The sequence below is a fragment of the Hippichthys cyanospilos genome, chromosome 17 (genome assembly GCF_059441005.1).
Source record: "Hippichthys cyanospilos isolate Australia breed blue-spotted pipefish chromosome 17, RoL_Hcya_1.0, whole genome shotgun sequence".
Lineage (NCBI taxonomy): Eukaryota > Metazoa > Chordata > Actinopteri > Syngnathiformes > Syngnathidae > Hippichthys > Hippichthys cyanospilos.
The window spans coordinates 17057912-17081365 of NC_142385.1; the positions used below are offsets into that span (position 1 = coordinate 17057912).

The window sequence follows — 23454 nt, forward strand, 5'->3', positions numbered from 1 at the left end:
CGGCCATTTTACGTTGCCGCCGTCACTGGCGCCTGAGAGCAGTGCGCCTCTTGCCCAGGGAGTCCGTCCGTCAGTCAGTCACTCGAGCCCCTCGGCGAGCCCACTTCGCCGTCTGCGTCGAGCGTTCGTTCCCTCGACTATTCCGGTGTCGTCAACTGCGACGTTAGGCGAGCATCTCGCGGCGAAATTCGTCCCGACGGGCTTTGCTACTTTTCCCCTGCTTGCCGTTCCTGTCAACATGATGCGGCGGTATTGTGAGTAACGCTCGGATACTTCACCTTCGGAGAGAAAATTTGAACTTGAGGCACCCATGTGGGCAACGTAAGACGGACGCCGGCGGCTTCATTTCCGCCAACGGAAAGCACCCGGCCAGCGAGTTCCGGCCGCCGGCGGAAGCGTCCCAAATCGACCCGCGCAAGGACTTCTTTTCCCACAAGGCGTTTCGCCGCGCTCTTCGTCGCCATGCCGCTCTTCATGGACTTCAACGTGACGTTCTCGGCAGATAAGAGCAACATGCAGCAGCTCGTCGACACGGCAGCCCATCGTGAGTGTCGCGACGCGAAAGGGCCGAAGCGCTCGCTCGGGCGGCGCCGACCTTTTAGTTAAGCCCGCGCGGCGGCGGCGGCGAGCCGAGCGCACGCGCACGCGCACGGAACAAGTCGACACTCCCGTCGATGTGCTTTGCGCGCAGTTGGCTACTCGGCGGTGGCCGTCAACTACACGTTTGAGCCCACCCGCAACAAGAAAGAGGTGAGCCGGCGGCGCCAAAGCCAAAGCCAGGACGGACAGATGTAGTCGCGGCGCGGCGCGCGAATACCTTCTCCCGTCTCCCCAGGCGATCCCGCCCCCCAAACCGCTCGAGGAGCTCATCGACCGGCTACCCGTCGTCCAGGTAGTCGCCGCCGCCGCGCCGCCCCGCCCCGCCCCGCCCCGCCGCGCCGCGCCGCGCCGCGACTACATCTGTCCGTCCTGGCTTTGGCCCCGCGACTACATCTGTCCGTCCTGGCTTTGGCGCGCGTCAGGGTCGCTCGCGACCGATCCGAGTGCTCAGCAGACTGACGCTGGTGCTGTCCGAGCTCGGCCACTTTGTAAGTAGTCTCCAAGGCGTCGCCGCGCGCCGGCGCCGAGAGAGCCTCTTGACCAGCGGAACTCGTGCCCGTGCGCATGCGTAGAGGCCGAACCTCGCCGAGTACGCCGCCTTCGACCTGCTGGCGGTCCAGCCGACCACAGAGAAACTTTTTCACGTGAGACGTGTGCACGCGCACTCCCGAAATGGCAGGAATGTGCAAAATCTGACACGGGTTAGCGATTTGCGCTGCAGGCGGCGTGCACGCAGATGGAGGTGGACGTGATCAGCGTGGCGCTGACGGAAAAGCTTGGCTTCTTCTTCAAGAGGGCTCCGCTCAACGCGGTGACGTATGCTTTGCGTTTTCTGCGGATGGGGTGGGCGCCGACTCAAGCGGTCCGCGCGCGCAGGCCGCCGAGAGGGGCGTGGCCCTGGAAGTGTCGTACGCCGCCGCCGTCCGAGACGCCGGCATGAGGCGCTACACCATCGCCAACGCCGTCAGCCTGGCGCAGGCCTGCAAAGGGAAGGTGAGAACCCGCGAGCGCGCCGGCGCCCGCCCGTCGGTGATGCCCCCGCCTTTGCCGTCCTTTAGAACGTGCTGGTGACCAGCGCCGCGACCCAGGTGCGGCTCCTCCCGTCGTCGCGCATGCCCGCCTTTCCTCCGTCTTGATGACGCGCGTCCGTTTGCAGCACCTGGAGCTGCGAGGGCCCTACGACATCATCAACCTGTATCCTTGAGCGCGCCCGCTGCCCGCCGCCTTCCGGCAAGCGCGTTTTCCTGACGGGCCCTCAGATGCTCCTTGATGGCTCTGTCGGAGGAGGACGCCAAGCGCTCGCTCTCCGCCACCTGCCGTGCGCTCCTGTTGCACGCGAGTAAGCGGGCGGGCGAAGTGGGCGGGGCTTATGTCGCCAGCCGGTTGATAACGGTCGTTTTGCCTGTCGCAGAAACCCGGAAGACGGCTAGCGGCGTCGTTTCCACCAAAAAGAGCTGCGCCGCCTCCCCTGGTACGTGGCGGCTCCGCGGCCGGAGGCGCCGGCGTCTATAATCCCGTTTTGTTTTCCTCGGCAGGCGAAAGCGAAGAGGGCGCCCCCGCCGCCAAGCGACTCAAAACTCAGCTCGTCGACCGAGCGAGCGGGCCCTGAAGAAAAGGCCCGCCCTCCGGCGTCCGGCTGGCGGGGTGCTAGGCTGACAGACCCTCAGCTGTTGTTGTTGTTGTTTTTTTTGGGGGGGGGGTGTCAATAAAAGTCCAAGTTGATTTCCATAGAGAAGTTTGAGACGTGTGTATTTTATTTGGAAAAAAGGTACATGAAGTGTCTTTGCCGAGCAAGAGGAAGTGGTGCTGAAAAGAGTGGAGGGAGTCCAAATCCGAGCGGTGAAGGACGAGAGAGAGCTCCATCCCTTCCCCGTTCGCACTTCTTGTCAGCAGCGTCGATCTGCCGAAGCCCCGCCTCCTGCGGGCGCCATGTGGTTGATGTGACCCTGAAAAAACGATGTCGTCAGCCGGTGCGGGGTCGAGGGCAAGTGCAAAACGATCGCGCCGCACAAATGTGACTTTCTCGTATGTGTGCCGCAGTTCCGCTACGGTACCGGCTCGCCCGCGAGACATCTGAAGCAAGTGAGCGGTGCACTTCCGGTTCTGAAAGCACACTCCTGCGCACACGAGCGCGCACTCGTCACAACAGCGAGCGGCGACGACGAAAATGTCGGCCGGCGCGGCAACCGAGACTGACCTGAACCCGAACCCGAACCCTGGCCGCCTCCTCACCGTGCGTCGCGAGCGTTTCCGTCGGAGCTGCGAGCCCCGCCTCCAAACGGAGCCGCTTCTTCTGCACCGCCGATCGAGAGGAAAACCCAAGTGAAGTCGCGCGCGCGTTTGGCGAACGCAAATCTCGACGAGCGGACTGAATGACTTAGAAACGGAAAGCCGCGAAATGACGGATAATAAACACGAGACTCAACGACGACACGCGAGTCGTGTTACACCGCCGACAGCACCATCCAAAACGCGCGCGCAAGTGCAGCGGCGGATGCGAAAAGCGCACGTACAGTATGATCCTCGCCGCTCACCGGTCCGCGGGTCCAAACATCCACTTCCGGCCGCCAACATCTCTTGCGCAGCTGCTCGCGCTGCATGCTGACGCCCGCTTAGCTCGAAGCGAAACCCCGGAAGAAGGGACGGCTCGCCCGGGCCCGTCCTCCAACACCAAGGGCGACCTGGGCCAAGTCGCGCCTGCCGGAGCAGACTTCGAATTCACTGCGTCACACCGACGTCACTTCCGAGGAGCCTAATCATCTTCAACGTAAAAGCTCCGCCGCCTCACTGTTGGGTTGAGCGCAAAAGAACGGGAGCCGGAAAACGCCGTGGAAACCATTCAACTGTAGCTGAACGATCCGGCGCCGAAGGCCATCTTCAGCAAGGTCGCTCGACCTTCTGCCGGGCGCGCGACCGTCGGCCCGCGGCTCCTATCTTGTTGTGAAACGGGCACCGGAAACGGCGCTCGCTCGCGAACGCCAGAAAATGGCGTCGGTGTCCAACGAGCGAAAGCGAAGCGGCTTTTCTGCGCTGCGGTGACGCGATTCCGTCGAAAGGCGGCAGCAGAGCTTCGCAGACGGACTAATTGACCCGTCCTGCGGCTCGGTCAAGACTCGCAAAAGAAGAAGAGAAATAAGGCACCCGGTCGAACGAAGAAAAGTTGCTCTTTGTGCACTTACGTTTCACCTATTTCGCTTCGACAGAAATTTGCTCACAAGAACCCGCGTTGAACGTGGCGTTTGAGACTGCTGAAAAAGGCCTCGAGCTGCGGCCGCCTGCTGAAAAGGCCTCGCGTTGCGGCCGCCACCTCGCTTGAATGGCCGCCTCTTCGCGCCTGGGCTCGGGAGGGCAGGCCGAAGACCCGACGTGACTTTCTCCTTACCGGCGACAAACAAACAATACAAGCGAGGCCGTTTCAAGGTCGTCCTGGATGACGCCAGAGGCTCTCGGAAGCCAAACAAAGGCAACGCGACCGAACGCGAGCCGGAGTCGCTCGTCGCAAACATACGAGCGGATGAGCGCGGCCGAGCCGATTGGAAGCCCCCGCGGGAATTCTGCCGCTTGAAGATGACCGGCTCGCCGTTTGTCCCGGGCGCCTAGAGAAGCGCGCGGCAGACGAGTCCGTCTTCGCGGCGGCCTCGGCCCGACCGTCCGGAACCTGAGGCCGGGCCTGCGGGGAGCGCGCCAAACGCCGGAGCGGACCCTCCTTTCTGTCGTCGTGCGAGGTCGGAGGTCAGCTTTTGCGCTTTCCGCCTTCTCCGCTGGGCGGGAAGGGGTCGCTACGGCGCGGCGCCTTTCCGAGTCTCCTTCGCCCGCCGGCGTCCTAAAGGTCGAGAGCGGCACCCTCGCTAAACGCTAACGACTCGGCGCGGGCGTGCCGTGTCATTAGCGGGTCCCTAAAAACATTAACGAGAGCCATAAAAGGCAAAAATGAGACTTTTAATGTGGCGCTCCCCCAGCTGCTGTGTGCGCGAGCGCGCGTGCGCGGGCGCGTGTGAAAGATGGTCAGTTTGTCTCTTTAACGACCCTCCCGCCTTTAATGAGCTAACGAGCTAATAAGGGAGCTCGTCAAGCAGACGGACGGACTTGACGGGGCCGATAAAAGGGAAGGAGATGAGCTCACCTGCCGCGGGGGGCCCCCGAGGCGACCGAGGGGCCGGCGAGTCGGACCTCGGGGTCGAGCGACGCCTCGGCGGCCGGGGGGCGCGACTTGCGGCGCGCGTAGAGAGGTTAAAAAGAACAAACAAAAAAAGTTACGGGAATAGACGGAATGGCGATCGGTCCAGTCGTCTGCCCTCGGCACGTGTCGGGCGCAACGGGTGTCGGCGACGTGGCGTGAGTCTTAAAAATAATGGATCGCGCACGGACGCAGGAAACGTAGGGGAGCAAAGGAGAAACGGCAAAATGAAGCAATAAAAGCTAAAGCTCTTACGTCTATGTATATTAAGACTGTGGACTGATTTGTCGTTGCGGGCCAGGTCCGACGCGGCGTGGCGCGAGTGCCGGCGCCGAATCTCCCGCGCCTCTCCGGACGCTCAAAAGCGGTCGTCCCCGCCACCCGCGCAGATTCCGGAGATGAATGCAAAGCCTTTGGACCGGCCGCAGGTACTACAGTGCTCCTTCGACACTCGGCGCTTCACTTTTCGCGGCCTCGGCGCCTCTGGTCTTTTATTTATTTATTTTTTCTCTTCTCGAGGCGTTGCGACACTCCCGCGCTCGGCCCCAACCCGGAGCCCTAATGCACAATCTAGTACAAACAAAGGCGGTTTGGCTCCAAAGTAAAGCGCCGCTCTTCCACGCGCATCCGTAACTTGCTAAGGGCGCGCCTTCCGGCAAGAGCTCTACTCCGCCCTCAGGCTGTGCGCTTGCGTCCGGCGGGACCTGCGCGGAACCTCCGCGCGGGGGAGGGGGCGGGCCGCGGCCCGCTCGAACGGGGTGACCACACAGACTGAGGGCGGGGCCCCTTTAAGAAGCGCCGCGACGCAATGTGGGAACGGGCAGGGGGGAGGGGGAGCGGTAGCGCCGCGCGCCGGGTTAGCGGGGGGCGGCCGCCGTCACTCGCCGCTACGCTCAGATAAGTTCGAAAAAGGAAAAATAGTTTGCGCTCACAAAGAGACCCTCCGGCCTCCTTTGTAGAGTCCGGAGACGGCCGGGCGCGGCGAAGAAACGTCCGCATTCCATACGCTTTATGGACCGAGCGGAGGTCCTGGGATTTCCATCGACGCGGCAAAGCACGTCCTCGTATTTTGGTGCCGCCGTCATCTTTTTGCTATACGGTACGCTCGAAGGGATTTGGCGTCGGTGAAACACGGGCTAACATAGGGAGAATTTTGGGCCGGCAGATAGATGTGAGATGGGAGGCTTTTCTCTCAAGCGCAAGGCTTCAAATTGCACCGGCTCGTCCCGCCACCGGGTTAGGGCGCGTCGCGAGCAGGCGGCGAGTGGTCAAGACGGGCGCGGGCACGCCGCCGACCCGCCATTAGCAAGCTTTTCTGCTTGACTGCCACCTGGTAATGGCGCTCGTCCGCCTGTGCGCGGGGAGCAATGTGTTGCTCCAGTAAGTGAGTGATGGATGTTCGCGGGGGGCGCGGGGGTCCCGTCCGCGACAGACACAATGACATAAGCCGGGGAAGAAAAATGGGAAAATGGACAGAAACAAAGTGTGCGCGCGTTGACCCTTTAAGAGTTCACAAGTGCGCCGACACCACATCAAACGGCTGGCTGGCGCACAAACTCACAGGCCCCGCAGCCTAAAGCCCGAGCTGACAAGAACACACACGCTCAGCACACTTTTAATTAGTGCTGCCGTTTCAGTTGAGTGGTTTCTCTCTCACACACACACACACTCGCACGTAGGCAGGCAGGCAGGCAGGCTCCCACCGCAAGCAGAGGTGAAGTCAATTTGCGCGAGGCAAGTGCGCCGAGGCGGCGGCGGAAGGCGACAAAGCCCGGGACGGCCCCCGGGGGGGGGGGCGGGGGGGACGCGGGCGAGCCCGGGACCGGGCCGTCCGCCTCGCTCGCTCCCTCCCTCGCCCGCTCGCCCCGCGACTTTCCCGTGCCCATTATGCGGCGTCTATTACCTCGCCGGCCGCTCCATTAGTAACACCTGAATCCTTCTATTAGATTGAGGAAGTGGGCCTCATAAATTGGGCCGGCGAGTGCGGCAGGCAGCGCCGGCTCACTGTTTTTGATAATGAAGGGAAGTGGCTTTAAATTCACATTACCTTTGTAATGTACTTCATGCTTGATCATATCAGCCGGCGGGATTTTATTAAGGGCCGGCGGCGGCGCCGGCGGCGCGTCCATCTCCGTCGCTCGCCGCCGCCCAAAACGCATTTCCTCCAACGAGCGCTTTGCCCTCCGGGCGCCCGCTCAAGGTCGAGGCCCCTCTTTTGTCTCGGGCTCCGCCCGGCCGACGGGCCCCGGGGTTCGGAAGCCGGCGCCGGCGAGACGCCGAGCGGGCCTCGGCCGGCCGCCGTTCCGTCTCGCGGGCGCGCGACCGCGCAGGAGCGCGCGGGAAGTCGCGGCGAGTACGGATATTAAACGAAAGACCAAATGGGCTGCGGGGGGCGGGCTTCGGGCCCCCCGCTTTACGGCTTCCGACAAAATGTCAGCGACGAGTCTTCCCCCGGGGGCGCCTTTTAAAAAGGGACATTTTGTGCTGACGCCGGCGAGCGCGCCCTCAACATCATTCGGAGCGCGTCGCCGGCGCGTCGCCCCCGATCGCAAAGGTCGCCCTCCGTTACGTTGCCGCCCACGCGGAAGCGCATCACCGCAGGGGAGAAGGCCCGGCGCGCTAAAAGGCAGGCGAACGGCGTCGGGACAACAACCAGGCGACCACTCCACCGACGTGGCGGCGGTTGGCCCGACCGTTCCGGATAGAGGCGTAGGGAAGTCGCGAGTATGCGGAAAAGGGAACATTTCTTTCACCCGACTTTTTGTCGCTCCACGCAAATTCACACGTGTCAACGTACGCTAATTGAACTTGTTTCATTTCCTGCTCACACTCGCGACCTTCAGCTCACCCGCCGCGCGCCGCCTGACACCCTCGCCCGCGTGCGCCCGTGCAAACGCGCTGTCAAAACCAGCATAACAGAGAAAAACGTGCGATTGGCAACTTTTTTGTCAGTTCTAAAAGATCAATTAGCGGCATACTGTTAACACCTTGTGATTTTAATGAGCAAACGTAGCAGCCGTTGTCACTTCCCGCCGGTTACCTTGGAGACGCTCCGCCAGGCTTCGGACCGTCGACCGCCGCTCGCGCAGATTCGGCGGGGCGGCCTTTGTTCGCCCGGCGTTTTGGGCCGCCCCCATCGTGCGCGGCGGCCTATTTGCGGCTCGTTTTTGAACCGGCGAGGCTGTCAAAAGCGCCTCCCGTCCGTAGCCGCTCGCTGGGCGGCGCTTTCAACCCATTATCCTTTGTATCAGGGGGACCCAAAGGAGACCGGCCGCCGGGATCCATCCGGAGAAAAAGAAACGAGCGACGTCCCGACGCCGGACGCCAAATAAGGAGCCCGCGCCGGGACCGAAGCAAGCCCGGGCCCCGGCGGTAGGCATTCCGTCAGTCGAGACGCGGAGAAAAGCGGGCGGGCCGCTTTTACCGCTGGCCGAGAGCGCTTTGACTTTGACGCCGCGTCGCCGTTTGCGCCTCGCGACTCGATCGACAACGCGGGGCACGATCGCGACGCGGGGCACGATCGCGACGCGGGGCACGATCGCGACGCGGGGCACGATCGCGACGCGGGGCACGATCGCGACGCGGGGCACGAACGCGACGCGGGGCACGAACGCGCGCTTGCGCCCCGGACGCTCGCCTTTCGTCAGCGCGCCAAGGTCGAGCCTCGGACAAAGGCGCCGCTTTTCCTACGTGGTCTCAAAGCCGCCGTCGATCTTGACCCACGAGGTGCAAAAACTCAGCAAACATCCGGTGCGGCCGCCCAAACAAAGGAGAGGAAAGGCCCGAAGCGCAGAGAAAGCAAAAGGCCACGCGCTCACGAGCCAAAAGGCCACGCGGGCGCAGCCCCGCCCCCGCCGTCATCCGAACGCCGGCCGAACGTTCGGCGGCGACGGGACGGAATCCTAAGAAGCCTCAAATTCTGCGTCGCGGGGGCGGGACATGGCCCGGGGCCCGGCACCTCCCCCAAACGCCATTCAAACTGTTTGAGGGGGGCGCGCGCCGCATTCGGGGCGGAATCCAAGATGCCGTTGTCCTAATTGCGGCGATTCGCGGCGTACCGTCTGGGACTCCCTTTGTCCGGCTCAACCCGCTGGGTTTGGCGCGTCGCGGCGGTGACGGTCAATCGATGGCAACCGGAGCACCTCGCAGACACGCAATTCCCGAAGACTTGCGATTGAACGTTGCCGCGCCCGCCGCCATCCTCCGGGGGAAACGCCTTTCAAGAACGGGACCCCGTATCGTGCGGCGGCTCCCGCCCGACGACGACGCTTTGACGCCGTCGGTCCGCGTCGCTGCCGCGCTCGATCGCCCGCCCTCCGACCTTCGGCCGCCGCCTGTCTGCGCCGCCTGTCGAGCGCCGCCTGTCTGCGCGCCTCGGGTTAGGGGGCGAGGAAAGCCGCGGAGCGGGAACGGACAGAAGCGGGAAAGGCCGAGCGGGGCGCGGCCCAGCGGGAGGCGGCGCGGGCCGGCTTCCCGCGCAGGAGGCCGATAGTCATCGTCGTCATCCTCATCCTCAGCAGGTCATTCGTCATGTAGGAAATCGCAGCGCAAATCTTCCCGGGCGTTAATATCTCTGTCACTCAAGAGCCCCCCCCCCCACAACCTCCTCTCACGTATGAGTGCCGCAGCGGTGAACTGGGGGGGGGGAAGGGGCGGGGCTGAGTGACAGCCAATCAGACCGCGGACCGATAAAAGTACTTGTAATGTAACAAAGATGATAAGAAATAATCGACTTTCTTATTTTGGCCCGAGTGGAATGTGCTAGCGACATCCATCACGGGCAACTTTTCCAAGAAAAATAATCATACTTTTTTTATCGGCGTCGAGCGTTAACAAACCGGGCGCGTGCGCGCGCGCTCTCTTTCGTTTTTCTCAACTCACCCCCTGTGAAAGCGGTCAACTAGCTCGGAGGTGATGCGGAAATCACAACCGTCAGCCAAAGAAAGCCCATCCAGACCCTGCGTTTTTTTGTCGCCGTCCTTTTTTGGTTTTTCGACGGCTCCGCCGGCACGAGCCCTTTTCCACTCTGCGCTCCAAGAAAAAACAGGACGGGGGCACGCGTGCTTTCTACCGGTCAACCAAGTCGAAGGGACGCCCGTCGGCCAAGAAAGACCACGTTTGGTCTCGGCCGGGTCGGGGGGACTCGAAACGCGGCCGCGGACCGGGCTCGGCGAAACTCCGCCCGCGTCCTTTCCCGGCGTCCGTCCCCGCGTTTTCCCGAGCGCTCCCGGGCCCGTTTCCCGCGCCGCCCCTCCCTCGCCGAGCCGCCGGCTTTGTCAGACCGGCCCGCTTTGTCCTTTGTCGGCCCGGCTCGGTTTCGGCGCTCGTTTGACGGAGGCCGACGGGAAAGCGGAGTCGGATCGCGCCGACGTCCCACGCGGAGGATGAAGCTCGAGCGCGGTTATGGCCGGCGGATTCCGACTACAGTACCCGCTTATTCACAAACGTGCGCACAAACACACGCGAGTGCTTTGGAGTGATTCGCGTTTCTTTGTAATGAATCCCACGATATTCATTCAGAATGACTGGCACGTTTCAGCCTGTCGTTTCACTCGCGCGTGTTTGAATTGAACGGCCGGGGCTTTCAATTGTTCAGCCGTCAATACGAGCGCCGAAGCAAAGAATGAAAAGTGAGTCGGGGGGTTCGCGGGCATCTTTCTTTCCATTGAAACTTGCCACTTGCCCCCCCACCCCCAGCTTGTTTCAACGTCCAGAAAGGAACTTGGGCTGCATTTTTCAATCTTTTATTATTTATTCTGCATGTGGGAAGACACCAAGTTTTGCGAAATGAGGATAACGCTTCCAGCTTCGATCGAGCTTTATTTTTGTTCCGCTCGAAAATGACGCGCACACGTGCACAGACACACACACGCAGACAGTCTACGGCCTAGGAACATTCAGAAGGTACATTGAGAAAAGGTGACCGCTACAACAAACGGCAGGTGCGAGGGGTGGAGCCGGGGCGCGGCTTCATCAGACGGGGCGCCGGAAAAGACGGGCTCGCCTCCCGGACGAGCGCTCTCGCCGTCCCGTCCGTCGTCTACATGGGCGGGGCCGCCAAGCCCGACATGGCTGCACCATCGCAAACACAAAGGGGCTCAGGCTTAAAGGTTTTCCCGAGAGCCAACGCCCGCCCGCCAAAGTCCCTTTGCCGCATTCCGCAGAACACGTTCGGTCCTTTCGTCGACTCAACTCAATAAGAAGCGGACCGAAATACCATCGTAGGACAATAAGCAATCGGTTGTCTTTGGTGCGCGCGGGAACCTTTTTTCGACGTCGGCCCGCTCGCTTCCTTTTGAAATCCCAAAGGGTTTGCTGGGGCCCCGCCCAAAGGGACGGCAAGCGGGAAGCCGGGAGACGGCGTCGGACGCGGGACGCTTTATCTGGCAGATTCTACCCGTTCGACTCCGGCCGCCCGGAGGTTCGCGTAACTCGAAAGACGAATTCTGAAAAGAGCGCGGCCGGCATCCGAGCGGGCCAATGCGGAGCCCCAGGGAGCGGGCCGCTCAAACGGACGCTCCGGGGGAGCCCGCGGCTCCGCGAGGGACCGGCTTGAGCGCGGACGCTATGGAAGCCGGCGAGCCAAGTCACATGTAGCCCAAAGCAAAGTCCGCAGAGCGCAACGCGCGCGGGAGCGAGCGCAACGCGCGCGCGGGCTCACCTTGCAGTCCGTTGACTCCGCAGCTGTTGGGCGGCGGCGGGGAAGAGGCGGGACGAACCACGGGCGCAAAAGCGCTCTTGGCTTTTACGCTGGCAGAGAAGGCGAAGACGCCGTGGGCGGAGCTACAGTTGGACACCGCCATGGTGGGACTGGTCGCCACAACTGAGAGCGCAAAGGGATAAAGGGCCTCTATAGCTCCGGCGCCATGTGGGGAGCGTCCGAGCGCCGCCCGGTGACCGGTCGCCTTCCGCTTACTGCCGTAGGGCGAGCCGGCAGAGGATCCGCCGAGGAAGTTGGGCGAAGACGCCACCCCGAGGTTGCTCACGCCGCCGTTGGCGTAGGCGCCATTGGCGTAGGCGCCGTTGCCGTAGTTGCTCTGCTGGGGGGCGGAGCCGTGGGCGTATCCTCGAGGGGACTGGCGGCCGTTGCGAGCGTATCCGCCTGCGGGGGGGAGGAGGGCGAGGTCAAAGCGGATCGGGCGCCGACGAGCGGGGGTCCGCGCCGACCTTGAGCCGCGTCGTCAACGTTGAGCGGCAGCTGGCCGCCGAAGGAGCCCACCCCCACGGCGTGGGGCGCGGCGGCCGGAGCGTGACCGGCGCGCGGAACGCTGTAGAGCGCCTCGGCCACGTCGGCGGCGGCCCGCTTCAGGATCATCTCCTGCGCGAGGCGAGGCCAGGCCAGGCGAGGCGAGGCAGCGTGCGAACGCCGGCTCCCCTTTGGCGGCGCGCCGGGGTGCGAGGGGCTCACCTGGTTGCCGGGAGGCGGGCCGTACAGGGCCTCCACCATGTCGGCGGCTCGCTTCAGCAGCGCTTCCTGTAGAGGGGAGGGAGCGGGGAGCCGCATCAGCGCCGAGCGGCCCGCGTTATACACACAAAGCGCAAACGCGGCGTGTGCGCAGGCCAATCTCCTTTCTTGCCACATGAGCGCACTCGCCGATTTCCCGATTTGCCTTGTTTGCCAACGGACTTAAAACCAAAGGCACGCAGGCGTGAACGCGTATCGAGCGATGTCGGCTGTTTGGGGATGGAAAAGACTTTTCGGATGTCGCGCGCGCGCGCGCGCGCGCCGGCGTCGGCAAAATGGCCGCGGCGACATCATCGCGGTCTTCGATGACGTCAGGCGGAACGTTTGGCCGGCCCCGACGGAAAGCCTCCCGACGAGGTGGCGCGCGGGCCCGCGTCCGTCCGCGGCGTGCGGCGGCCGCTCCGGCGGGTTTCGCTCGGATAGCCGTCTACCTTGGGCAGCCGCTCCGGGTCCCCCGGGTGGCGAGGGACGACCTTCTGCAACCTCTGGAAGCCGTAGTCGATGGTGGGCTCGTTTAAGGCTGGCGAAGAGAAAGCGGGCTCGGTTCCAAAGGCCGGGTCGAGCCGGACGCGTCTCCCGCCTCACCCGTGTAGATGAAGCGCCCGGGCGCCCCTTTGCAGAAGTGCTTGGACTTGTAGGACAAGGTGACCTCCACCACGCCGGGGATGTGCCGGGGGGGCGTTTGCACCCGGATGGCGTGCGGCGTGATGAGCTGGACGGGCGGAGGAAACGACGGTCGGCCGGCGCCGGCCGTAGGGTTAGGGTCCGGCGGGCCGCGCGGCTTACCTCGCTCCACACCAGCATGCTTCCGAAAACCACCTGGAGGCCGTCGAAGAAGTTTTCCCCGATGAGGATGACGGCGGCGCCCCCCGTCGTCCATCCCTCGCTGGGGCTGACGGCCTTGATGCACGGGCACGCCGCTGCGCCACAACAACGCGGCGCTTTCTCCCACTTTGCTTTGCCGAACCGTTTCGTTACGCGGCGGCTTTTATCCGCTATCCCGCACGCACGCGCCGGCTGACGCGCTCGCGCGGTCTCCACGGTTACCATCTTTAATTATCACGGCTGCCGACGAGCACAGGATCCTCCCCGGGGAGGCCCGGGCGCTTCCGGCCCCTTCCCCCGGGCGGGCAGACCCGCGCACAGTCCCGTCGGGCAGATGCGCGCGTCGGAAGCGGACAGACGACGCGATTCCTGAACGCGCCCGCTCGTTTTTCAAGTACCTTCGCACGGGTCCGGTCGCCGAGCTCGGCGGCCATGTTTGGAGTTGTTGTGCACAAACATGTTGTCCGAGACGGCGAGGACATGTCCGTCCACGTCGAGCGTCGTGGACACCACCACCTGCAAAGACGAACGCGCGATGCAAAAGTCGGGTCGGTGAGCGGGCTAACAAAATTGGTCGGGTTTCCGGAATGAAACGGCAGAGCGTTCCGTCGGCAAAGTCGGCGACGGCGAGCGCCTCTACGTTTCTGCGCGCGGAGGGGGCGTCGGCATCCCCGGCATCCCCGGCATCCTCGGCATCCTTTTCCCTCGATGAATCGCGCCGCGCCGCGTCGACCGAGGAGGACGCCGCCGCGCTTTCGAAACATTTGACACGCGAGCCGAAGTCGGAACGCGGCGCGCCGGCATTAAGGGCTGCATCGGTGGATACGTTTGGGTCGACTCGGCGCGGGTTGCGGCTCCTCGACGGCGCGCGTCACCTGGAATCTCCTCATGTCTCTCGGGTTGCCGGCATTTTTCAGACAATTCTGGTTACACTTGAGGAAGAACTTGAGGAAGAACCTGCAAACAAGCAGACCTCAGGGGAGGAGGACCAAAGCCGCCGTCGTGACAATCTACCTGTCGATGACGACCGGGTCCGAGGGCGTCTCGTTTCTGTTTCCGCAGCTTTTCTTGTCGCAGCAGCGGCTGACGGCACAGAAGGTGAAAAAAACGGCTCATCTGCCGACTCCCGCCGCAAACGAGCCGGCGCCGAGCTACCTGCACATGATCTCGTGGGTCAGCAGAACTCGGCACATCTCCGGGTTCTTGTCTTGACCTTCGTACACGATGGCCTGCCGCACACGCCGGGTTCCGGGCGCCCCGTCGTTTTGGAGGGACCCGATTTAACGAGGGGTCGCGGCAGGCGGCTCGGCACCGTGTCATATGGGTATATTATAGGGTACGACGGGGTAAAAAAAAAAAAAAACCCGCCGCTAAAATATGCAGGGACGCCTTTCCGTTTCGTCTTCCTCTATTTACTTGAGCGTGCGCATCGTTGAAAAAGCCGGGCCGGGGCGGCGCGACAGCGTACCGCAACGTGGCGCCGACTTAGAAGAACCCCCCCGAGCACACGCGCTCACCCACACGCGCACCAAGTAAGACACAGACGTGAAGGCAATAGCCTTGCCGGGCTTTTGTTTCCTCGCTCGCGCCGCTCATCCCGGTGACGCCTTTCTACATGATGGATCGCCATCACGTCACATCCAAAGCAACGTCAACACGCCGTTGCAAAAATCAGACTCGTGGTCAATCACGCCACCGTCAAATGATGGTTGAGCACACTTGGAAGGATTTTGACCGACACAAACTACAGCGCGGCCCGCCCTCGTGAGCTCGACGCCCCCAAAGGCCGCAAAGGCCGACGAGAAGAACGACGGGGGCGGCGTTCGACTCGATTCAAATAATCGGTCCCTCCCGTCGCTTCTGTTCACGATACGCTCCAATTAAGGAGCGATCCTGCCTTATGCGTTTAAAAAAACCATGCACCTACGTACTTAACGTTTGGAGTTGTTTTTGTTTAGTTGAGGAAAGCGTTTCACAAAATCGCTGAAGAGAAAGTTCGATTTGAATTTTTCTTCTCAAGCCGACGCGTAAAAGGATCCTTGACCGCAGTCCTTGAGCCCATCCCGATTGGGAGCTTTCCGCCGCGCGGCGGCGCGCTGTCGTTCCGAACGGGAGGGCTGGTTTGCGGCGGGACGAGATTTGATCTTTTTTTTCTTAAATCTTCTCCAAGCGCTCCGGTCCCCTCCCTCCCGCATTCCAAAAAACACGTACGGTCGGCGGAAGGGACACTCTAAATTGCCCTCAGGCGCGAATGGTCGTTTGTCTCCGAACGCCCCGCGATTGGCCGACAACCGGTCCGGGGTGTCCCCCGCCTACCGCCCCGGGATAGGAAGCTGCAAGCCGGTGACCCGGGGTGAGGAGAAGCGGCTCTAAATGAATGGATGCTTGTTTTTTTCTTTTGTTTTTTTTTTTGAAGTCAACAGCAATCCTAAAATTAATCAACATTCAGAAGCGGAGAGGAAACTTTTGCTATTTTTCGTTTGGCGGGGCGAGCCGCCGGACTTCTGGGTACGCCGCTTGTCACGGGAACGACAGTCATAGTGAAACGTCGGGCGACACAAAGCGGCTCCGACACCGCACGCCGCGGAAAAGCCGCCGCCGAGGGAGAGCTCACCTGTTTGGTGGCGGAATCAACGAGTCGTACGTAGAGGTCCTGCTCCGTTCGCGCTCCTGTGCGCGCGCAAACACACACGCGCAGCGCAACAATAAGAAAAGCGCTTTGGATACCTTTGCCTTTGGGGACACGACATTCACCGACCGCCACGTTCACGCGCAGGGAGGCGCCGGAGCCGCACCATCCCTCCGCCGGCGCGAGTGGCATGCGCGCGGGCGCAAAGGGAACGCACCGTTGCTGTAGAGCAGCCGCAGTTTGTAATGAATTCCGTTGTTGGTTTTTTCCGCCGTGGGTTCCTAAAAGTCGAGAATAAAGGCAGAGGGTCAGGGCTCGGCGACCCCTGAGCGTAAGCCTCCGTCGGCGGCGGCTCGCCTTCTCCTTCTCCACAAAGTCCACGTAGGCGCCGCGCTCGATTTCCACCGGCTGACCGCGCCGGTCGTACAGCGCCAAGACGAAATGGAAGAAGTTGGACTTCCTCAGATTGGACGGCGGTTGCTTCTCAAAGTGGGCTCGCGCTAAGCCCGCCCCGCTGAGGCACGCGCACACAAAAACAAGAGCAAAGGCGCGGGTGGGTTTCCCGAGCCCGAGAAAAAGGTTACGCATCGTGAGCGAAAAAGTGAAAATGCGGAAAAACAGCCGGGCCAAAACAACGGCGCCGCCAGCGGGAGACCCACAAAGCGGCTTTGGGACGGGGACGGATCGAAGCCCGATCCGCTCGTCCCTCCAAGACGAGGAGGAGCGTCACGAAACGGCGACGCGAGGCAACCGTCGAGAAAACGGCCGGACGCCTGCGGCTTTTCGGCCGGAGCGGAACCAAAACGTTCGGCGCCGACGCTCTTTTCTTTTGCCGGAGGCAAAGGACGGAAGGAAGGCGGCGCCCGCGGCTCACGTCTGCACTTTGCTCCTCCGATCGATCGCGCTCAATACGTGACTCCGTGGCGAGGTTGCCAAAGTCAAAGGAACGCTTTGCGCCTCTTTTCCGCGGCAAAACGAGGCCGGGATGGGATGCGGAAGGACGGACGCGAGGACGGACGCGAGGACGGAGCGCGGCGGCCGGGAGCGGGCGTCCCCGCGATCCCTCTGGGACGGCGCCGACCGCCGATGTTTTACCTCTGGGCGGCGGCGTCCGGCACGCCGCCGTGCACCCACGAGCCCGTTGCCGACGGCTCCTCCTTCAGGCCCGCCGCCGACCCGCGCGGGAGCCCGTCCCGAATGCCGAACATCCCCCGAGGAGCGCGCCCGGACCGGGACCGGGACCGGCGAAGGAGCGCGAGAGGGTCCGGCGGGAAAACCCGCCGCCGTTGACGTCGGTCTTTTCTGCCGGAACTTGTCAAAAGCGGCCCGCTCGGAGGCCGGGGGCCAAGCTTGGGATGCGATTTCACCTTTCGAAGGCAAAGTCGCGTCGGGGAATTCGGAAGCCGAAGAAAAAAAAGGAAGGACGGACGGGGGCGAATGGAACGCGAGCAAAGACTTTTCCCCAAAGGCGAGACGAGGCGAGGACGGCGCGTCGACGACGAGGCAAAGAAGTCTCAGCCCCGTGGCCCCGCAGGACCCCGCGTCAAAACCCCGAAACCCCGCGACGCGGCGGGGGGCGGGGCCCGCCCTTATAAGGACGGGCCGAGCGACGGAGAGAGAGCCGGCGGACCAACGGCGGGGAAGGGCCCGCCTTCCCTCCCGCCCGGGATGCTCCGCCCCCTCCCCCGGCCGTCGCGAGGGGAAGCGGATGAAGGCGCTCCGAGGGAGCGATGACGGGCCGCGTGCGTGCGTGCGTGCGTGCGTGCGTGCGTGCGTGCGTGCGTGCGTGCGTGCGTGCGAGGTCACCCCGAGACTTGGGGGAAAAGGGCAGCTGGAGGGGAGAAGAAGAGGGACGCCCTGGCGCGGGACTCGCAGGCTTGACATTCGGCAAGCGCTCCTCCACCGGAGCTCGCGCCCGTTTCCCAGCTCCCGCGTCCACTGCGGGACGTCTCCCATGACTTGTCGACGCCTGGCGCTTCTTACTTCCGCCGCCGGGTTTGAGTTTCTCGCCAATTTCAACCACGTCTCGTCCGCGATGCCGCGCCTCCGTGCGCTTTTTCGGCTCGGCCTCCGCCCTGAAAGAAAAGCGGCTTGGGATTTCCATTTCTGCCTGCCCGATTGCCATTCAACACGTCTCGCTTGGATTAAGGCCGCCATAAATATACGCGCGCATCCGCAATCATACCTGACACAAAACCTAAAGTAATAATGACATTCTTACATCATTTTTGCATACGCACACACATAGGAAAGGTTTGTTTTTTGAGGACGTCATTTTTGCATACGCAGACGCAAGGTTTGTTTTGGGGGGGACGCGAGTAAAAGTCCCCACTGCGCAGCATAAAGGGTACGGGCCGAAACAAAGAAGCGAAGGAGTCGAGGCGTTCCTCCGCGCCCCGGCTTCTTTGCGTGTTTGCTTACTTTACACGTCAACGGTTCAGCCTGGGTTTAGGAGGAACCCGATACCGTTTCCAACGTACGTTTGGGAGACTTTTAGGGCAACGTTTTGACAGCGCGACGGAAAGTTTTGGCCCCTATCCCAAAAGGTACACCGATGGCACAGCGACGGCCGAGCGCCACGCCGGCGGCCCTTTTCCTTTGTCTGGACCTGGGCGAGGCAATTAGGAGGAGCTCCACGCAGCAGTCAGCCTTGGGGCAAACAGTCAGGCTTCTTCTGCTGAAAAGGGAAAAAAAAAAAAAAAAAAAAAGCCTACTGGAGCATGTGACCTTCAAACCGGGATGGCCATCTGCGTGCTGAGTGTCGTTTCGGAGCACTTTGACAGACATCGTTTCATTGTCAACGCAGCGTCAAAGAGCGCGCGCACTTGCGCAATGACATGTTCTAACCCTAAGCCTTGTTTCTTACGTGGGCGCCTGCCTTGAAAGATTTCATCGTGTCTCCGCGGGTCACCGTTTCGGCAGCGCTCCGCAGACTTGCGCGCGCGGCCTCCGAGAAGAAAAAAAAAAGCGCAGACGCGTTTGGCTCGTCTTAAGTCTTGACTTGCAAGATCTGACCACTTTCATCAATCGGCACGTCAAAGCACGTCTCACTCGGAAACTTATGACAGCGTTCCTCCTCTCGCGTCGGTCCCCTCGTCCGCGCTCGCTCGCTCGCTCCACCGAGGGCGTCTCGCGAGAAGCCCTTTGTCTCGGCTGACTGACGCCGGCCGCAGTTCTGCGGACTCTGCCGCCGCGCAGTGGACAAAAGGCGCAAGGGGTCCTCTCAAGGGACGTGGGCGGGCATTGGGGGACCGGGCCCGCCCCGAGAGACTGCTGTGCCCGCAAAAGCGCGATCGGACCGCACTGTGTAATTATTATTATTATTCTTTTTTTTAAATCTTCCACGACCACACAGACGCACTCACACACACTTACACACCGAAAGGACCAACCCTCCTTTCGCCCTATCTTGATCTGTCGTCATTCAATTCGACCAATCTGAGCAGAGAAAGAAGGCAATTTCCAGCCAATCACAGATAAGGGGGCGGGCAGAGTAGCCGGCCATCGGGTACTGCGATTGGACGGGAATGGCTTCCGGTTACAGAAATGGCGATCGAGCGGCTCCTCCGTGGCTAATTCAAATCGGAATGGACATCCGTGTTTTTTTTCAAGACACACTCAAGCCATGTAAAGACGCGGCCGAAAGTCGGCACAGCGCTGCCGCCCCCTCCTACAAGCACTGATGAGCGGAGCGTTCAAGTCAGAACTCATGCTCGGAGGGTTAGCTGCAGCAGCTCGGGAGCGCAAGGAGCAGAACCGCCATGGCTGCGCTGCATCTTCCAAGGCCGATTTCAAGTTCTGATGTAGTAATGTACGGGTAATTACGCCACTGTTCAGGCTAAATTTATGTCGAAGAAGTGTGCATCCCCCACAAAAAATGGTCATTTCTTTCTGCGGCCGGGTCTGGCTCTGCGGCAAAACGTTTTGAACATTGCGCCCGTCTAAAGCGACCCTTTCAAATTTCTCAATCGAATCTGAAAAGAAACAACGTGCATTTAACTTGTTATCACGACCACATGTAGCATTCGCTCGCATATTCATTTCTCAGTGTTAGCAAAGCAGTGACAACAAGGTTTGCGGGGGAAAAAAAAGGTTTTCCTGCAGCTTTCCTTGCACGCTTGTCTATTTTGGGCGCCAGCCTCAGGTCAGGACCCCCGCAAGCACAAAAAGCTCAAAACAAGCGAGCGGCGCGCACACGCGCGTCTCTGCTCGGTCCCAGGAAGCGCGTGACGACGGCTCGGGCCGCTAACGCTAACAAACCCCCAAACAAAGCAACTCGCCGCGGTGAGTTTTGGGGGGCCCGGACAAGAAAATCCGGACTGCGATTCCCATGAGCCTCCGGCGGCCCCCTTTCCCCGTCCCCTCCCGCCAAGTCCGCAGCTGTGTCCCGAGGAGAGTGGGAGGAGGAAATGGAAGCGGAGGGGGGAGTTTGGGAAAGAATGCGCGGAATTCATTTCCTGTTCTGCAACTGGGAGAGCTCGACAGACGACGAGAGGAGCGAGCGAGGATGAAGCCGCGGTGAAGGAACGCCCGGACCGTCTGTGCCTTCTCCGGCGAAAGGAGCGCGGAGGGGAGGGGAGCGGACGCCCGTCGGCCGACCGGCCATGGCCCAGCCTCTCCTCCAGAGAACCTTCTCCCGGCTGCGGGGCAAGAGCCGATCCCGCAGGAAGACGGAGCCACAGGCCGGCGGTGAGCGCGCCTCGCCGCCCCGACTCGTCCGCGTTCCGGCTCAGAGGGTCGAGGGCTCGAAGACATCGCCGACGGCGTTCGGACGAGCGCTTGCGGCGAAGGGCCCGCGGGTCCGCTCAGGAGCGCCCTCCAAACCGGACGAAGGTTTGAGGCGTTCCGCCGGCGAGCCGCAGCTCTCGGGCCAAACGCAAAGTATACCGTACGTCGATGGAAAGCGGGCACGCCGAGCACTTCCTGTTTATTTGCACGCAGTCGCGGGAGGGAGGGATTTGACGGATGAGCCCGGTTCGTCCGGCCCAGCTCGCCGGGCGTCCTCGGCGCTCACTCGTCAATAGCGGCAGTGTGTTTGCTAGATGCAACAGAGGCGTCATTCACACGCGCGCATGCAAGCGGGGGGCGCGCGCGTACACGCCCAGCCCCCCTCCCATCGCATTGGCACAAAGCGATTCCTGTCCGGGACGAGACGACGGCCGAATATCGGACGGGTTAGGGTCAGGGACGCGGCGGGTCGGAGCGTCGGCGTCCAAAGGTCCGTCTCGATGAGCGTCGCCTGTGTTTGCCGCAGATGTCCCGGCCCGGTGCGACGTCATGCTCCAAAGCGCCGGCCCTCCTTTGCAGGCTTTGAAAAGCGAGTCCGGGAAGGCGCCGGCAGAACCCCGGGCCCCTTCGTCCGTACCCATGGCCGACGCAACTAAGCGGCAGCGGCGGGTGGGGCAAGGATCGGAATCCCCGCCCGCACCCCCCGACGCGCGCGCTCCGACCTTAACGCGGGATGAGGTGAATGTCGGCAGAGGACGGTCTCAAAAAGGGAACGGGCGACGTCCGGGATGGCACATCTGCGTTTTGTCCGTCAATTCTGCAGGCGGGCTCCCGGCCGGCGGGCGGCGCCGCTCAAGGCAACGCGACGGCCCGCAACGAGCTGTCTGGCAAGCGGGCCTACCTGCAAAGCTTGGATCGCAGCAGCCGCGATTGGGTGCTGTCCTCCGGAAACTCCGACGCTCGGGACGAGGCCCGCGGCCGGCGGCGGGGCGGCGACATTTGGTACAACCCCATCCCGGAGGAGGAGGATCCGTCCGGGCAAGCGTGGCCGAGGAGGGAGCCCGGCCCCGGCCCCGGCCCCGGCCCCGGCCCCGGCCCCGGCCAGACGGAGAGAAGGGCGCAACGGGAGGCTCCCCCGGAGGCCGAGGGGGGCTCGGCTGCAGAAAGTCCAGGTGAGAGGATCTGCCTCCTGTTGATGCTCTCCTTTCCAGGCGTCGCGGAACTCGCCCGCTGTCTCACAGGACTAGACTGTCGGCCCGGCGTCTCGAAGAAAGGGGGTGTGATGGACAGACTGAGGTCTCCAGGCACGGCGAGGAAACTCTCCCTAAAAATGAGGAAACTTCCGGAACTCCGACGCAAACTCAGTCTTCGCTCCTCCCGCGTCGGACAAGGAAGCGACGGGGCCGGACGAGACGTCCGCGGCGCCAGCGAGAACGCCTCCGACAGCAATGTGCTGAGTAGATATCATCTGGATAGCTCCGCCCCCCCCGCCCTGCCGCAGCGCAGGTGGTCCAGAGCCGACAAAGGAGGTAGCGCCGAGCGTCGTCTGGCCCGCTCTCCGCGGGCTTGCCGCGGCGCTCAAAAGCTGCGCATCTCTTCAGGCTACCTTAGCGACGGAGACTCGCCCGAGCCATCCCCGCGGCGAGCCGGCGATTTGGCTTCCTTCCCGATGTACGTGAGCTCCGAGGCTCGGCGCTGTTGCCGAGGCGTGACCGGTTTGCTGACCGTTCACCTTCTGGGCCTGGAGCAGATGAAGACCAGGAGGTGAGCGCGCATACAAGTGTAGAGTACGCCGGTCTTTGTGGAGGTCCTAACCAGGGGCCTCACCAGACCTACTGCTGTACTGAGAATTGAAAGAATCGATGACAGCGCTCAAAGCGCGTGGAAAAAAAAACAACCCAAAGTCTCCCACTGAGAATGAACGTTGCATCCATCGGCTTGAAGAAAAATGGGGTCAATGTTGTGAATGTGCATTAGGAAAGCTTTAAATGCGAAGTCGGCCATGGGACCGTTTACTTGGAAAACAATACGGTCGCCGTAGGTGAATAAAGGACCGCATTAATTAAATGTGTCCATTTCTTATGTGGTGTGAATACCGGAGCAACGGAGTACTACCCAAAGTGAAATGTGCTCTCCGAAGTGGTTTTACTTGAATTTCTTATTCATGAAATTTTTACCGGGGCACAGCAGAAAATGTTCGGCGACGCCGGCGGTCAGAACAAATGGCGCGTAGGGCTCTTCGCCGCCGAGCCCCAACTCTCTCCCGCTTTTCCCAGGCCGGACGAAGGCGAAGAGATCTTTCTGGCGATCCAGATCGATGGCACCACTCGGGCCAGGACCTCCCTCCTTCCGCTCGGAGGCCACGGCCTCCCTTTGAACCACGCGTTCCACCTGGACCTGGAGAGGGCCCGCCAACTCCGAGTGGCGGTGCTTCGGCCAGGTTGGCGCGCTTTGTCGCGGGCCGCCGGCGGCCCGGCCGGCGCTCAATCGCTCCTCTGTCTCGGTTCGACCCAGCGGCTGGCGCGGAGCCGGACCGGATCAAGAACAGAGTCTGCGGCCTGGGGGGCCTCGCCATCCCGCCTCTTTTCAAAGGTGCGGCGCATCGTTCGGTGTCCGTGCTTGACGGCGAATCCTAATCATCGCGGCGTGCGGCAGGAACTCGCAGTCAGCAGCTGCGTGTCCAGTTGGAGCCCAGAGGTCTACTTTACATCAGGCTGTCGCTGCGGGAACGATGGGACGCGCAGGTACGTGCGTCCCGGCCGAACGGGCGCCCGCGCTCGAGAAGAACCTGCTCGGGAGCCCTCGGGGCGGATGACTCGGGCGGGCGCCATTAGCTGAGCGACCGCTCCTCGCCGTTTGGATCCCCTACAGGTCGGCGGTAACTCGGCGGTCCCGGCCCACGTGTTTGGGGTTGAACTGCGCCGCCTGGTGGAGGAAGAAGGATCCGCCTGCGCCGTTCCTCTGCTGGTCCAGAAGACGGTGGCAGAGATCGAACGGCGAGGATTGAAGGTAGCGCCGCGGCCTTCGGAG

At 62.3% G+C, this 23454-nt stretch overlaps 4 protein-coding genes across 20 annotated transcripts in view; 2 read left to right on the forward strand and 2 right to left on the reverse strand.

The window, feature by feature from the left end:
• Window positions 1-3029, forward strand: rpp30 (ribonuclease P/MRP 30 subunit). The gene is made up of 12 exons (XM_088438352.1): window positions 1-544; window positions 692-750; window positions 836-892; window positions 1023-1088; window positions 1173-1244; window positions 1322-1411; window positions 1477-1593; window positions 1659-1688; window positions 1757-1794; window positions 1860-1939; window positions 2012-2071; window positions 2136-3029. The coding sequence occupies exons 1-12, from the start codon at window positions 463-465 to the stop codon at window positions 2207-2209; spliced, it is 825 nt and encodes a 274-aa protein (XP_088294478.1). The 5' UTR covers window positions 1-462; the 3' UTR covers window positions 2210-3029.
• LOC148410091 (uncharacterized) lies at window positions 2333-4469 on the reverse strand. Of its 4 annotated transcripts, none has more exons than XR_015868309.1 (5): window positions 4109-4469; window positions 3114-3977; window positions 2798-2893; window positions 2655-2717; window positions 2333-2546 (listed from the first exon to the last, which is right to left on the reverse strand). XR_015868309.1 is itself a non-coding variant. In XM_088438362.1 (4 exons), exons 1-4 carry the CDS (start codon window positions 3198-3200, stop codon window positions 2487-2489), a joined length of 285 nt encoding a protein of 94 aa, XP_088294488.1. In that variant the 5' UTR covers window positions 3201-4426; the 3' UTR covers window positions 2333-2486. The 4 variants fall into 4 exon arrangements, 2 of the variants coding, with proteins under 2 accessions (XP_088294488.1, XP_088294487.1); XR_015868310.1 differs by having other exon boundaries at window positions 3114-3387; window positions 3780-4394; XM_088438362.1 differs by having other exon boundaries at window positions 3135-4426.
• syde1 (synapse defective Rho GTPase homolog 1) overlaps window positions 3366-23454 on the forward strand; it is a 23028-nt gene continuing 2939 nt past the window's right edge. The window contains exons 1-11 of the mRNA XM_088438285.1: window positions 3366-4332; window positions 5079-5205; window positions 8029-8149; window positions 13985-20529; window positions 20951-21162; window positions 21248-21953; window positions 22026-22188; window positions 22701-22864; window positions 22939-23016; window positions 23080-23168; window positions 23296-23433. Of these exons, the coding sequence (XP_088294411.1) occupies window positions 20301-20529; window positions 20951-21162; window positions 21248-21953; window positions 22026-22188; window positions 22701-22864; window positions 22939-23016; window positions 23080-23168; window positions 23296-23433 (1779 nt within the window). The 5' untranslated portion in view covers window positions 3366-4332; window positions 5079-5205; window positions 8029-8149; window positions 13985-20300. The remainder of the gene's footprint in view (window positions 4333-5078; window positions 5206-8028; window positions 8150-13984; window positions 20530-20950; window positions 21163-21247; window positions 21954-22025; window positions 22189-22700; window positions 22865-22938; window positions 23017-23079; window positions 23169-23295; window positions 23434-23454) is intronic.
• LOC148410093 (transcription factor COE3-like) lies at window positions 10506-19053 on the reverse strand. 14 transcript variants are annotated; one of them, XM_088438326.1, is made up of 16 exons: window positions 16792-17040; window positions 16054-16210; window positions 15914-15977; window positions 15682-15737; window positions 14223-14296; window positions 14082-14150; window positions 13943-14024; window positions 13466-13583; window positions 13029-13162; window positions 12828-12954; window positions 12674-12762; window positions 12186-12251; window positions 11945-12095; window positions 11694-11879; window positions 11439-11600; window positions 10506-10849 (listed from the first exon to the last, which is right to left on the reverse strand). In XM_088438326.1, the coding sequence occupies exons 1-16, from the start codon at window positions 16902-16904 to the stop codon at window positions 10818-10820; spliced, it is 1680 nt and encodes a 559-aa protein (XP_088294452.1). In that variant the 5' UTR covers window positions 16905-17040; the 3' UTR covers window positions 10506-10817. The 14 variants fall into 14 exon arrangements, with proteins under 14 accessions (XP_088294452.1, XP_088294447.1, XP_088294451.1 ...); XM_088438321.1 differs by having other exon boundaries at window positions 10506-11600; XM_088438325.1 differs by lacking the exon at window positions 16792-17040 and adding exons at window positions 17680-17771; window positions 18563-18643; window positions 18748-19053 and having other exon boundaries at window positions 10506-11879; window positions 11945-12251; window positions 15682-15977.